This window comes from Panthera onca, chromosome B2, assembly GCF_046562875.1.
Source record: "Panthera onca isolate mPanOnc1 chromosome B2, mPanOnc1 haplotype 2, whole genome shotgun sequence".
Classification (NCBI taxonomy): Eukaryota; Metazoa; Chordata; class Mammalia; order Carnivora; family Felidae; genus Panthera; species Panthera onca.
In genome coordinates this window covers 105,020,584-105,034,453 of record NC_138343.1, presented here as the reverse complement: position 1 = coordinate 105,034,453, position 13,870 = coordinate 105,020,584, and the positions used below count along the sequence as shown (strand labels likewise).

At 37.2% G+C, this 13,870-nt stretch overlaps 1 protein-coding gene across 1 annotated transcript in view; it reads right to left on the bottom strand.

Moving 5' to 3' along the window:
• RFX6 (regulatory factor X6) overlaps window positions 1–13,028 on the bottom strand; it is a 57,020-nt gene extending 43,992 nt beyond the window's left edge. The window contains exons 1-4 of the mRNA XM_060616490.3: window positions 12,550–13,028; window positions 12,085–12,241; window positions 9,194–9,317; window positions 6,849–6,910 (exon numbers count right to left, since the gene is read on the bottom strand). Of these exons, the coding sequence (XP_060472473.2) occupies window positions 6,849–6,910; window positions 9,194–9,317; window positions 12,085–12,241; window positions 12,550–12,781 (575 nt within the window). The 5' untranslated portion in view covers window positions 12,782–13,028. The remainder of the gene's footprint in view (window positions 1–6,848; window positions 6,911–9,193; window positions 9,318–12,084; window positions 12,242–12,549) is intronic.
• Window positions 13,029–13,870: the final 842 nt, after the last annotated feature.

The window sequence follows — 13,870 nt, the reverse complement described above, 5'->3', positions numbered from 1 at the left end:
CCATTGATCTGGATTTTTCTTATTTGATGATCCATATGTAAACAAGGACTTCTAGAATGTAAGCTCCCTATAATAGGAAATCAGTAAACGTTTGTTGAATAAATAAATAACATGGAAAAAGTTAGAAATAATAATATGTCATAAAGAACACTTTAGAAACAGGATTTTTTCAATTAAGGGTATACGTATAGTATCATATACTTAAATATATCAGCACAATTTTAAATTTGGTAGAGATGAAAGGATTTCTTGTCTAACATGATATAAGGAAATATACTAACTCCTTTAACCCTACCACAAACACAGTCTGAACTTATCTATCACTGTCACAATTACTTGTTGTCATAAATAACGTGTTTTCTCACCTTGGTACTCTTTGTTGAGTTCTTCATGGGGAATGCCCTTATTCCTTCATGTCCTCATTTCTTACTCATAGCTCAGGCATTGTAATTTTAATGCATGAAGCTTGCCTGGTTTCTCAGGAATCTAAGGCCTCTATGCCCTTTGAACTCCTCTCTTGGTCATTTATCCCATGTAGTTTATATCTCATACCATTGGTGAGTGTATACGTGGCTTACCTCTCCTACTAAACTTTAGATTTAGAGGAAGGGAATTGTATCTTTTCCTTCATTGATTTCCTCCTTAGAAATTACTGTATAGAAAAATCTTCATTTATTGGATGAATCAATGTATCCTGCTAGAAATTTAGACGCTGATAAAACACAAATTCTCTTAAAGCCAATAGTTTCAATAACTTCTTTGTAGCACTGTTTATTCCCAGGTTACCAGTAAAATATTGGGGTTGAATAAAAGTTGTATAGCTAAACAATATATACAAAGGGCATGAAATTAGCATACTTAAGTAGAAAGACGATTGCTAGGAATATAAATCTTAATATTTTCCAATGATCATTGTAATGCTTTAGCACATCTCCTATCTAGTTTCTTCTGGAACTAATAAAATAAATCTTTACCCCTTAATCTTCCAGATACATGTTATCATTTGAGTGATGATTTCATGCCTTTGAGAACAGAGAAGAGATAATAAATGAGTAGCTCTGTCCTCCTAAAGGTAAACCTCATAAAACTAGGAAGAGTAATTTCATGTAAAATATACATGGATTTTTCATCTCAATCCTTACATTTTATAGCATTATTTCACTGTTAATATATTCCCATAAAATAAGTTTGCTGCAAAATATTTGCCAGAAATACTCCAGTATTACAAAGACCTATGTTGGTGCATGCTGAATAAAAAGCACTGTCTACATAAGTGTGGGATAACTAGTTTTAATTAGTTATTTTAATTTGTATACCACTACCCAATGCCTATTCTGTAGGTTACTCTGAATAGATTCCCAAACATTGCACAGTTCCTTCTCTCTATATGATTTTTACCCATTTTGCTTAAAAATGATATGTGAAAACTGCTTTAAAATCTTGGGTATGACTAGCTCATTTCTCTAAGAAAACGTTAGCATAATACAAGTAGTTTTGTGATTATCCAGCAAATTGTGTTCATTCACTAGTGTCAACTGTTCCTTAGTCTTATATCAAATAATAGATCGTTTACATTTTAGGAATAAAGAAGATTTATTAATTTTTATGTCCACATTTTAAAGTGAACACGTTATAAAATAGAAAATACTTTTAATAGGACAAATGAAATTATTGCTACTCTTGCTGCTAAAATATTTACATTGCATCTAATACTTTTCTTCACTTGCTGATACATTTCTACCTGCACCTATAGTTCTTCTTTCCTATTTCAATCATTATATAGAATTCCTGAAACATATGTTCCTACTGAGCTGGTAGCCCTGATGTTAGTTTACACTACACGAATGATGACCGATAAGGAAATGATGGGATTAAGCTGTTCAGGGACTTGCAATAACTTACTGTGATAAGAGCAGCTGCCATATCAGTTTTATTAACCCACTAAATCACTACTAATAAATAAGATAATAGCTTTTGTCCATCATGTCTGAAAAGCAAGATTTGACTGATCAAAGTCTACACGAAATTAAAATGTAACTTCAAATCAAACAGTCTACTGCGTACATGAAATCTACTTGGTGGTCTCAACGATCAGCTATCCTGAGCAGTGGTGGGATACAGGCTTTTTTTCTTAATCACTGTATCCCTAGGGCCTAGTAAGTACCAGCACACTCAATAAAATGCTTATTAAATAAATGAAGCTTAATAGTGAAAGTTTTTTGATAGCGTATATCCTATCCTGCTATTTGCATCTTAAAACCTCTTTAGCACCATGCTCTGTACATTGATATAAATATGAATGGATTGATTATTGATATAACACATTTATAACATAAAATAGACAAAAATTGCTTTGCATTACTCTTTCGTGCCTATATGATTTTGTTTCATTTTTACTTTTTCAAAATCCAAATTTAAAAATACTGCCCAGAAAAAAAAAAAAACAAAACAGGTGTATATTTTGGCATTGGTAGTAAATCAAAAGAAGAAAAATTAAAAAAAAAAAAACTCAAAAGACAACACAGTTTTATCTGGGTGTTGAGAATGTACAGAATCTGTCACTGGGGCTTCTTGGCAGGGAGGGGAGGGTGACAGTGAAGGAAGGGACAGAAAGCTGAGCTGCTAATGCCCCTGTAAACTGATTGGCTTTGTCCCCAGGGCACACTCAGGTTAGGTGTTCTAGGGTGAGGCTTTGTGACCCCAAGAGTTAACCTTTAAAGACTTTTTTCCAGAACTCTTGGCACTACTGGCTTCTTATGTAGAACGTCAGACCTGCCCCTGGAAACAAATGTTTCAATTTTTAATTGTTTCTAAGTTTGACAGTGCATGATATCTGGTGATCTGTGATATCTACCTAGGTAGTCTGTCCATTTGGATTTTTGTTTTGTTTTGCTTTTAACATATCTGTTTTAAATATTTTATCTCTTCCTTTTGGCTGAATAAATTTTGCCTCATTTTATTTAGTTACACGTTTTCATCTTTCATGTTCGTGAGGTCCTTGAAAGTAACACCTGCATAAAGGTGAGTTGTGAGAACTGATCATTTTAATACCAGTTATGACAGAACTTAGGGAGAAAAACCTTGAAAATAGACACAAAATTCACTCTTCTTTTTTAGATCCTACCAATCACCTCTTTGTCACAAAGATCAGTGTTTCCCAAACTTTTGGATTTCCTACATGGAGTAAAATTCGAAAAGTAACATTGTTCCATGAACCCTAAAGGCTGCCAGGAACGGTTTTAGAAATAGTGGTGCTATCTTGTGTCCAGAATACATAAGAACTTTTTGAGTTAATCAGGATCAAAATCAATTCTGTCTGAAAGACTCAAATGAAATGACTGGATATACTCTAGCTATTCTATGAGAATTTGGCAACAATTGAGAGCTTATGTTTTTAGATAACCATCACTAAACAGTTATATAATGTCAATATATTTTAATAAATGATCCACAAAACTTAAAATAAATTAATACTTAGTTTAAAATTTTCAAATAATTCAATAAACATTTAGTGATAGTATGTTTAAGGCACTAGAATAAACACTACTCCAACAAGTTTTGAAAAATTAATACTAAAATTTGGAGAAATTATAAATTTCTCTTTCTCCAAAATATGCTAACTTTCTTCATTTATCTTTCTGTTTCACAGATTGTTCATATTTCTATAGACATAAAATATTTTTCATAGACATGTACATTTTTAAAATATTAAATAGCCATTAAAAATGATGGATGTGAAGATAATATACCAAGATAAAGAAATGCTTGGGACAAAAATTAAAGGGTGCCTAGGTGGATCAGTTGGTTAAGCCTCCAACTCGATTTCAGCTCAGGCCACAATCTCATGGTTTGTGGGTTCGAGCCCCGCATAGTGTTCTGCGCTGACAGCAAGGAGCCTGATTGGGGTTCTCTCTCCCTCTCTCTCTGCCCTTCACCTGCGCTCTCTCTCTCTCTCTCTCTCTCTCTCCCCCCCCCAATAAATAAATAAATAAATAAATAAATAAATAAATAAATAACAACAACAACAAAAGAATAATTACATCAAACCATTGCCAACTGCAAGATTCACAAACTCTCCATCTTGCCCTATCTTTCAACATACTTGTTTATGTATGGAAAATTTTTTCCCCAGGATATCAAAATATCAAAAAATATAACAAGCAAGTTATAAAAAGCAAATGTCATACTGGGAAAGAAGGAAAAAAAATTCAAATTTTAATAATTTGCTCTTGGGCACATCTGCTTTTAGATATCAAACAAATTTCCTGAAATTACCACATGTTGGTCCATAAACCTAAACACTTGAGCCTCACAGAGTCACAATGGACAGGGTTAATGATTCATCCCTAATCCTGAAGGCTCCTTTTAGGATTAATTGACTTTCCCAGCAGCCTGCCTGCCTGCCTTCTTGTAGATCCTGTGAAGGGGATTTCTCTGCATTGCTTTGCCTCTTTTTCTACTATTTATCTACTTCCAACATTATCTCATCTTTCTTCTACCCACACAATTCAGTAGGAATCAAATTCAGTAGAAATCAGCCAGTTAAAGTGATTCAAGTCTGATAAACAAGTTAGAAGGGAAGAGCCAATTCACTCTTTTTCAATCTGGCATTTCATTCCTCCTTCTCACACCACATACTGTTAACACCAATAGGAGTCAATTAAAGAAATATTAATTGGTAATCAATTATGTAGCCAACAACAGAAAGGATATCAAAATGAATGAGACAAAGTCTCTATCCTCAAAATATTATCTTTTGAGGGGAAGAGATAAGGTAATTACACACTAAGAATGAACCAATGAACTGCTGTGAGGCTATGAAGAAAGAGCCTATAAGAAATCAAGAAATAAGAAAAATTTCAAAAGAAGAGGAAGTTTATGAAACATTCTTTTCTTTTCAATGGATAAGCTTTCAAAATACCTGTAGGGAAAAGGCATTTTCCAGGGAAGAAGACAGCATAGATGAAAGAATGACATTTGGAGGTGAAACAAAGGGTGCTGGGCACTAATTTGGTGGGAGCATAGGCTCCATGCTGAGAGGTGAGTAGATGATAAGGTAGGAAAATGATTTGGGACTAAATCATAATGGACCCTGAATGTCAAAGTGAGAAAAGTTTGAGCATGACAGAGATACAATTGAATTAAAACTTTTAGAAGGCCAATTTGGAAAAACTGTATTGAAAGGATTGGAAAGATACAGTGAAAGCCAGATTATGAAAGTGAGAATGGAGAGAGACTGATTCAAGAGAATTCATAAAGTAAGATTTATTTTTTGGCAAGTGACTAAAGCTGAGCTAGCCAATAAGGTTGCTCCTAGCCACATGTAGGTAGTGACCACTTGAAATATGACTAATCAGAATTGAGATGTGCTGTAGGAATAAAACACACAAACACTTCGTAGGGAAAAAGAATGAAAAATATCTCAATAATTTGAATTTTGATTACATGGTGAAATGATACATTGGACTAAATAAAACATAGTAAAATTAAATAACACCTGTCCCTTTTTACTTTTTTAATGTGGCTACTAGAAATTTTTGAATTAAATATGTGGCAGGATTATATTTCATTGGGCAATGCTGAACTAGATGTTGGGACGGAAGAAGACATTGGATGAGCTAGAAAATGAATGGGAGAAGAGGGAAGGGGGCCTGGCAGTTCTGTGACAGAGAAACCATAGGAGAAGTTTTACATATTGATTTATTTTAAGAGGGCACTGTCAGCAGGTTCACATGCTAGACAGGTGCCAAGGAGGATGAGTAACAGTAAAATTGAGCCATAGGGTTTTTGTCTACGTAAAGAAATGGACTATGGGGCGCCTGGGTGGCGCAGTCGGTTAAGCGTCCGACTTCAGCCAGGTCACGATCTCGCGGTCCGTGAGTTCGAGCCCCGCGTCAGGCTCTGTGCTGACAGCTCGGAGCCTGGAGCCTGTTTCCGATTCTGTGTCTCCCTCTCTCTCTGCCCCTCCCCCGTTCATGCTCTGTCTCTCTCTGTCCCAAAAATAAATAAAAAAACGTTGAAAAAAAAATTTAAAAAAAAAAAAGAAATGGACTGTTACCATGTGAACAATGGTAAGATAAGTGAGCACAGCTACTCTTTCGAGGAATAGCAATGAGAAGGAAAATAATAGAGCAATTGTGAAGAGTACAGCAGGTCTGAGATGCGTCTGTTTTTATCAACATAAAAGAGATCTGAATCTGTTTGCAGGCAGAAGGAAAGGAAAAACTGAAAACACAGTGGACAGAGGAAATAATGGACGAGTAAGAATGTGTAACATGTAACTCTACAGAGATTGCCACAAGAGAAAAGAAAAGCTAAAATTATCAAGAGAACTAACTTTATGTTTACATTAAGAGATGACCAAAGAAGTCATTTGTGGAGGTCATTTGTCTTGAAGGGAAAAGAAGAGGATATTAAAATTATTATCTGGGAAAGAAAACCATGCTTCAACTCCTGACTTCAAAGTTGAACCATACTTCAACTCCTGACTTTGGCCTTGTTCTTTGGGAGTGCTGTGGTTCCACCTGGCCACTTATTTAGCCATAGATACTACCCTTTCAGGACACCAGTGCCTTCAGTAGTGGATTTAAGATTGTAAAAATGACTTTTTTATCAGAAGAAATAAGATATTATGATTTTTCAGTATAAATTTTGCTTTTTAAACATTATTCCAAAATCTACTTTTTTGCTTTTTAGTTCTTACAGTTGGTAAAAAATCTGCTTCATCAAGAAGAGAACACGTGATTCCATTCACTGATAAAAACAATACTCATTTTACACGTGTCAATCCTCCTATACGGGGTATCATATGTACAGATCTGATATCTATGCTCATTAACATATCTTACTTTGAATGGCCTCTTGTTCCAAGTCGCCGAGTCGTTAAGAGGGGGAATTTCTGGCGAATTGTCTAAAAAGAAAATCAATTACTTTAGTTTTTAGGAAACGTGTGGTTCTGTTGCAAGCAACTTGTGGCCAGTTAATTCAAGATAGTAAATGTTGAACTTTGGGTAAAATTTAGTCTGGAAGAAGTAATATTCTACATATACTGACAAGCAATTGATAAGCAATAATACACCAGCAGAGGCAGGGAGGTAGTTTTTTTTTTTTTTTTTAATATGAAATTTATTGTCAAATTGGTTTCCATACAACACCCAGTGCTCATCCCAAAAGGTGCCCTCCTCAATACCCATCACCCACCCTCCCTTCCCTCCCACCCCCATCAACCCTCAGTTTGTTCTCAGTTTTTAAGAGTCTCTTATGCTTTGGCTGTCTTCCACTCTAACCTCTTTTTTTTTTTTTTCCTTCCCCTCCCCCATGGGTTTCTGTTAAGTTTCTCAGGATCCACATAAGAGTAAAACCATATGGTATCTGTCTTTCTCTGTATGGCTTATTTCACTTAGCATCACACTCTCCAGTTCCATCCACATTGCTACAAAAGGCCATATTTCATTCTTTCTCATTGCCACATAGTATTTTAATAAGATTGTTTTACTGCCCGTCTCAATTTCCAAAGCAAATCATACCAGTATCTGCTTTTGCTTCATGTTGCTTACTACCTTATGTACCTAGAGGAAAGACTTGAGTGTCTTTACAATAATTTTATCCAGAGATTTATCAAAATTAAGTATCAATCTCCAACTCTGAAAAAACACAGGAAACTTTCTCCTTCCTTCCAGATCTCCACAGCAGGGTTTTAAATTGTTTCTTTTCTATGTCCCTTTCTCTAAAATTTGCTAAAAATTAGCATCCAGTTAAAGAACAAAATCTGTTCTACATATAACAGGAATTGTATGATCTCCTAAGGGGCTCCATGGCAAACTTTTTGTATATGTCAGTTTCTTGGGGACCAATTCTGTAGTTTTAATCAGATTCTCAAGATATTTCATCACTCCCCAAACAGTTAAGATTACTACCATAAGGTGGAACAAAACAGTGCAAAAATGGACGTTAGCAGTTGTCTTATGCAACTTGCTCATTTTAGGGAATAAGTGAACTGAGTTTTGAAAAAATTAAGTGCTTTTCAAAAGGCTTCACAACAAATTTGTCACTGTCTAGGCCAGAACCTGAATAATGAGATTACCATGCACCATGTCACACTAACTCCCATAAGCAGAGAGGTTTCAAAATAAATTTATAAATTATTTGATTTTCAAAAACTGAGAAGCTCGACTATAGTATTCATTATTTTCTGGACAATGAGTCCCTCTACAGGTTAGAATTTAGATTTCAGTTTATATGGGATGCAATGTTTGAGCCTTAAGCTTCCTATAGTTTCTCTAGAATATCCTAAGTTCTTAGCAGAGCATGAAAAGAATCTCGAAGGAGAAACCTCTCCCAAGAGATTGATATCCTATCTTGATTTTCAAAATAACATCAACATACATAAATATGATAATGCCAATTCTACAGATTCCCATCCTAACCATACAGTTGGGTAGAAAGGAATGTTTTTAAATACGCGATGCTTCACCAATTCTGTCACAACATTTTAGAGTTTGGGGTATAAACATACTCAGAGTGAAATGGAGAATCAAGGGAACTATTTCATGAAATAAAGTAAAAATTATTAAAAACTCATATACTTGAACTAGCTAAATAATAAACACACTCACCAGTTGCATTAACAAGATACTTGTCACTACCACTTAATTTTACTTCTCAATACAGGCTATACCATACTCTTTAATGCATCCCTCTTTGAAGAGAAATGTCACTGCTCAAATGGAGCTTCTTTATTATTTTTTTTAATTTTTTTTAAATGTCTACTCATTTTTGAAAGACAGAGACAGAGCACAAGCAGGGGTGGGGTGTAGAGAAAGGGGGACACAGAATCAGAAGCAGGCTCCAGGCTCTGAGCTGTCAGCACAGAGCCCGACGCAGGGCTCGAACTCACGAACCGCGAGATCATGACCTGAGCCAAAGTCAGATGCTCAACCGACTGAGCCACCCAGGCGCCCCAAATGGAGCTTCCTTTAATATCACATTAAATCATCTGATAGCTAAGGTTCTAATATTCAAAACATATAGTAGTTCCAGGTAAAACCTATAGTAGGTAAAATCAAGATAAAATGCTTGTGAAACAAATTTCTTAATATTCTGTAAACAAATGTACTTAGATGAATTTGTTTCTATACTGTCTTCCAGACATGACTTTAGCGGTAAAGTAGTATGGCCAATATGTGTCATTTACCTTTCCAAAGGTGGCTGCACAGGCTGGCTCCAATTTCTCTTTCCTGCAGAAATCTAAATAGTGCGCATAAAGGATGCACCGTGGTAAGCAAACTCCCTCACACACAATGTAATTCTCTTCAAGCCTAAACAAAAAAAAAGGCAGAAAATTAGGTCAAACCTTTTCTTTATTTCTCCTTTCCTTTCCCCTTTCACATTGATTTAATGACTGTTTTGAATACAGACGCTATACAAATGAGTTCATGAGCAGACATGAGTAGACCTTCTTTATTCCGGATATTATTAAAAGTCAGATCACAAGAATTAATGTTAGAAGAACAAGAACCCCAGTGAATACCTGCTAGTGGAGTTAAAATACCCTGGTCAATGTAAAACCACTCCTTTCTGGTCTGTATCTCAAAGAATAGGTCTTATTTCTATGGAAATCCTCACTATTCATTATGCTTTGCTCTGTGAGATGCAAATATGTATGAATGGTAAAAGTGAAGGAGATGGTTTTTTAAAAGACTATTCTCAACACTAATGGGCTGCCAGGTTTCAGGCTGGCAAATGCCTACAATATCTTACTTTCATTCCCAAACTAGTCCTGAGCCCTAAATGGTTAGGGAAGCATGATGATGCATTTATTTGCAAAACACCTAAGAGTAAACTCACTTCACTGAAGTCTGAAATGGTACTGATCTACTTCTACCCTATGCCTTTTGCTGTGATCAAGTACCATAATTGCCTGAAACATACCATGCACTTGAAACATAATGTACTTCTCTATAGATGTCTCCAAATATGACATACAAATTCAACTCTGTTACAAATACAATTGTATAAATTTTGAAAATTTAGACACAATTCTATTTGAATGTCTACATTGCAATTAAACATAATTTATATAAATGTAATAATGTATACTCAAGTGTTATAAATATCTAAACAGCAATCGAGAAATCAGAACTTGTAGATTGTATTCCCAATTTTCCTAACAATTCAGTAGGTGATATTGACTAAAATTTATGTACACCCATTTCTGTATAGTAAAATTGTAATTATTACTATATAGGAACAACGCAATATTGAGCATGCATTCAGATTAAAATTGAGTGAAACTAGTCACATCTCTGATTTAGCATATTCCCTAAATGCATGAGATAAAAGCTAAAGGAGATGTTCATCAGACTTTAAAGCATCAGATGTTCATACTTCTTTGAAGAGGAACAAAACAAAACCCAGTCAGATTTGCATCCACAAAACTAAACCTAGCTGACAGTTGAAAACTGGAGTTACTTAGATTTTTCATTTTAATTTTTAGCTCCAATTTTTAATATCCCCAATAATCTATATAACCATGAGGGAAAATTCTCGAAGTACAAATAAATCACTTAGTTTCTAGAAAACTCTATGTAACACTCTTTTATAGGAAAGGGGTGGAAAGTTCAAACAAAAGTATAGCATTTTAAATTTCAAAAAATGAAAATCACTAAGAAAACATTCAACTATTTAAAAATTATATTTTAATGGCATGCATAAAATGTCAACTGTTCATGTGGCTGTTTTAATGTTGTTGCAGGCGTTGTCTTTATCTTCAAAATACTGGATAATCCCAGCCATGAATACGGCTAATTTGGGGTATAACCTGTTTTTCTTTAATTATAATGCAATCACTCATATTTATAAAACAAAAAACCAAGTTTGTTCCCATTCACTCATTTGAGGGAAAAACTGAAAGTGATAATTCAGCAGTTCTCCACAATATATCTTTAAGCAATACTTCTGCCCCAATTATACTAATAAAATAGCTGTATCTAAAATAGTCCAGATAATTAACTCAAATATTTACTGCCCCAGTGTATTTTTAACCAGTCAGTGTGACATCAACTTCAATAGTTAAGCCACAACTTTAGAAGAATATTTGGTTTAGATTTCAAATATTTGAAAAGGTGTAAGTATATAATCACAAAAATTTAGTATATGCAAACTGTAATTCAGGGTTTAAATAGCTGAAAAAAAGTTAGGGTTGTTTTTTTTTTTTTTTTTTTTTGCTAGATTTTTAGACATTATTTTTTTCTATTGTATTTTTCTAAGGTTTAGTTCATACCTTACATACATACAGATTATACAACTAATCAGAAATAAACCTTTTAAGTTATTTGCTTGTTACTTGTAACTTGGAAGGAAATATATACTCCTATTCACACTATGTGGGGAAGCTTAGAGTTTTTACTTTAGATCCCTCTTCCTTTTTGATCAATATTACAAAATGCTCTTCCTATGTAGAAAGCCTACTGATAAACTCTTGGTTTTAAAAGAGTTTCCATAAAATCCAATTCATGATATTTCATCACAATAAATCATATATGACAGGTGCTATAAAAATAGTTGAACATTTATTTAATAGAGATATTTTAACTGAATTTTCAATATCTTCTAGTTCAAATGCATTTCACCTAATGACCAGTATACAATTGTTAATTTGCCCTCATATGGATAAAGGCAATATTTAAGATCCTTCCTCCTTTTAAGGTGGTTTGAAGAATCATGTTTTATAAACAAAAAGACGATCAAATAACAAGTATATAAGGACCGAATTGATTGCATGTTAAGCAAATAAGTCATAAAAAGCATTCATTATTGCTTACATTTGATGAAATTATAGTTTATGTCAATAGTGAATAAAGTGATGGGTTTTTGTATTGCAGATCATTTTTCATCAACACTAGACTAGACTATGTCTCCAAACCAAACATTCATTTAAAAAAAAAAAAAAGATTCATTTTCTTTTGGTATCTTAAAGTTGCCCCCAAAGTTTGAGGCAGAGGCAAATTGGGAAAAGCAGATTCTGAAGACAGTGACTTTCAAAACTCAACGGGTGTTGAAAAGTATCCCCCGTGGGAGACTTACCACTGCAGGGTGAGCTGAGTCTGCTTCTTTTTATCCTTCATCATCTGCGTGACGGTTTTCTTCTGAGAGAGGTGTAGATCGGCTGCTTTGGTTTTGCTGTCGTGACTGTCTGCATCCTCTTCTTCCGAGGAAACGTTACCATTGCTTAAACGCATTTCTGATTGCAAGTTGAAAGGGTGGTAAAGACAATCAGAATGCAAAATCAGTGAAGGAGCCTCTAACAGTACCAAACTGGTGCCAAACTGGGTAGCCCAAGGGGGTGGGCAGGGGGTTGAGAGGGGAACTAAGCCAAATCCCTTAGAGTTCATTTCTAGGTGACCAACGTTTTCCTGGGGAAAATACAAAGATCAGGACGGAACATTCTCCGTACGTTATGTCTGCGGTGTGTTTACTTTTCCTGTGGGGTGCCCTTCTTAGAATTCATCCCCCTCCCAGCCACATCCCCCGAGGGGGCAGAGCACTCACCCGATTTAACTCCCGCCGGCAGCTCCGGGTCTTCCCCTCTCTCCGCGCTGCCCAGCGCGCCCGCGGGTTGCGCCGCCGCCGCCGCCAGGTACACCCTTTCCTCGGGGTAAATGAGCAAGCCCTTGCCCAGGAGCGGCCCACAGCACTCCTCCTGGGCCTCAGGGGAAACTTGGGGCGAAGGCTGCGCCTGCGCCTGCAGGAAGGTGTCGTCCAGCTCCGGGACCTTGGCCATCCTCTGGCCGCGGGAGACCTGGGCACCAGCCGCACGGCCGGCGGCCCGCGGAGCCCAGAGCCCAGGGCGGGGCGGGGCGGGGCTGGGGACCTGCGGCCGCGGGGGAGGGGGCGGAGACGGCAGGCTCCCGAGCCCCGCGGCGTCGCGGCGAAGGCAGGCCTTGCGCAGGGACTGCGCGGACCGAGGCGGGACTGCCTTTCTCCACCTGTCCGCGGTTCCGGCAGGCGCTCAGCTCGGACTCCCTTCCTCACCTGCGCCTCTCTCCCCCGAGTCCCATTCCCCACATCTCCCCCCTTCTCTCCGCCCTTGCTCACGTCTGGCGCTGGGCCCGAGGGCACTTTTCACATTCACACCCGGAGCTCCCGGAAAGATCTGAGAAAACCCCACTCTCTTCCCGAGGGAAGAGCTACTGCAACTGTCTCCATCCCTAACTCGCTCGTCAGACTTAAAGGACGCACTGGCCCCGCAGCCTTGAATCTGCGAGGCCAGAGCACCACTCAGTCTTTGCACAACCTGGGCCGGGTTTATTGATTCTCGGATTAATCTCAGGGGTTGGGGAAGGCTCTCTTCCCAGTGACGGGGACGGACGCCATCGCATCACACACGTGTCCAGACTTCCCTGCTGGAGGGTGCACCCTCGAGGGTTCTGATCCCAAGCCTCGCCTCTTTCGAGGATCTAACCTTCAGCATGGAGGAAACGATTCAATTGTTCCCTGCAATATTTTGTGACTTAAAAGCATCCCTGACAATTCCTCACCTATTGTACCTACCGGTAGTGCAGTGGACGTTGCTGTGATGAAAAATGAAGCCGCCACATTTCATTTCCAATCTAAAATGGCAAGAGAGTCATGTGGGGTGGAAGAAAAGGTAACTTGTGCTCTCTTTAAGAAGTCAGTAGAGAGTTGGGGGTGTGTGTTGCCTGACTGCCACAGAATCTTCCATTCTTTCCATTTCTCTTCTTGCCACAAATATGTGCTGTGCTTACTCTATGCCTAGTGCTCCCCAGAAAAAGCAAGGAAGCTGTTTTGGTTCACACTGCCTCGCCACAGCCAACAACCTGTCATCTTCTTGTGGAGCATTAGAAAGATA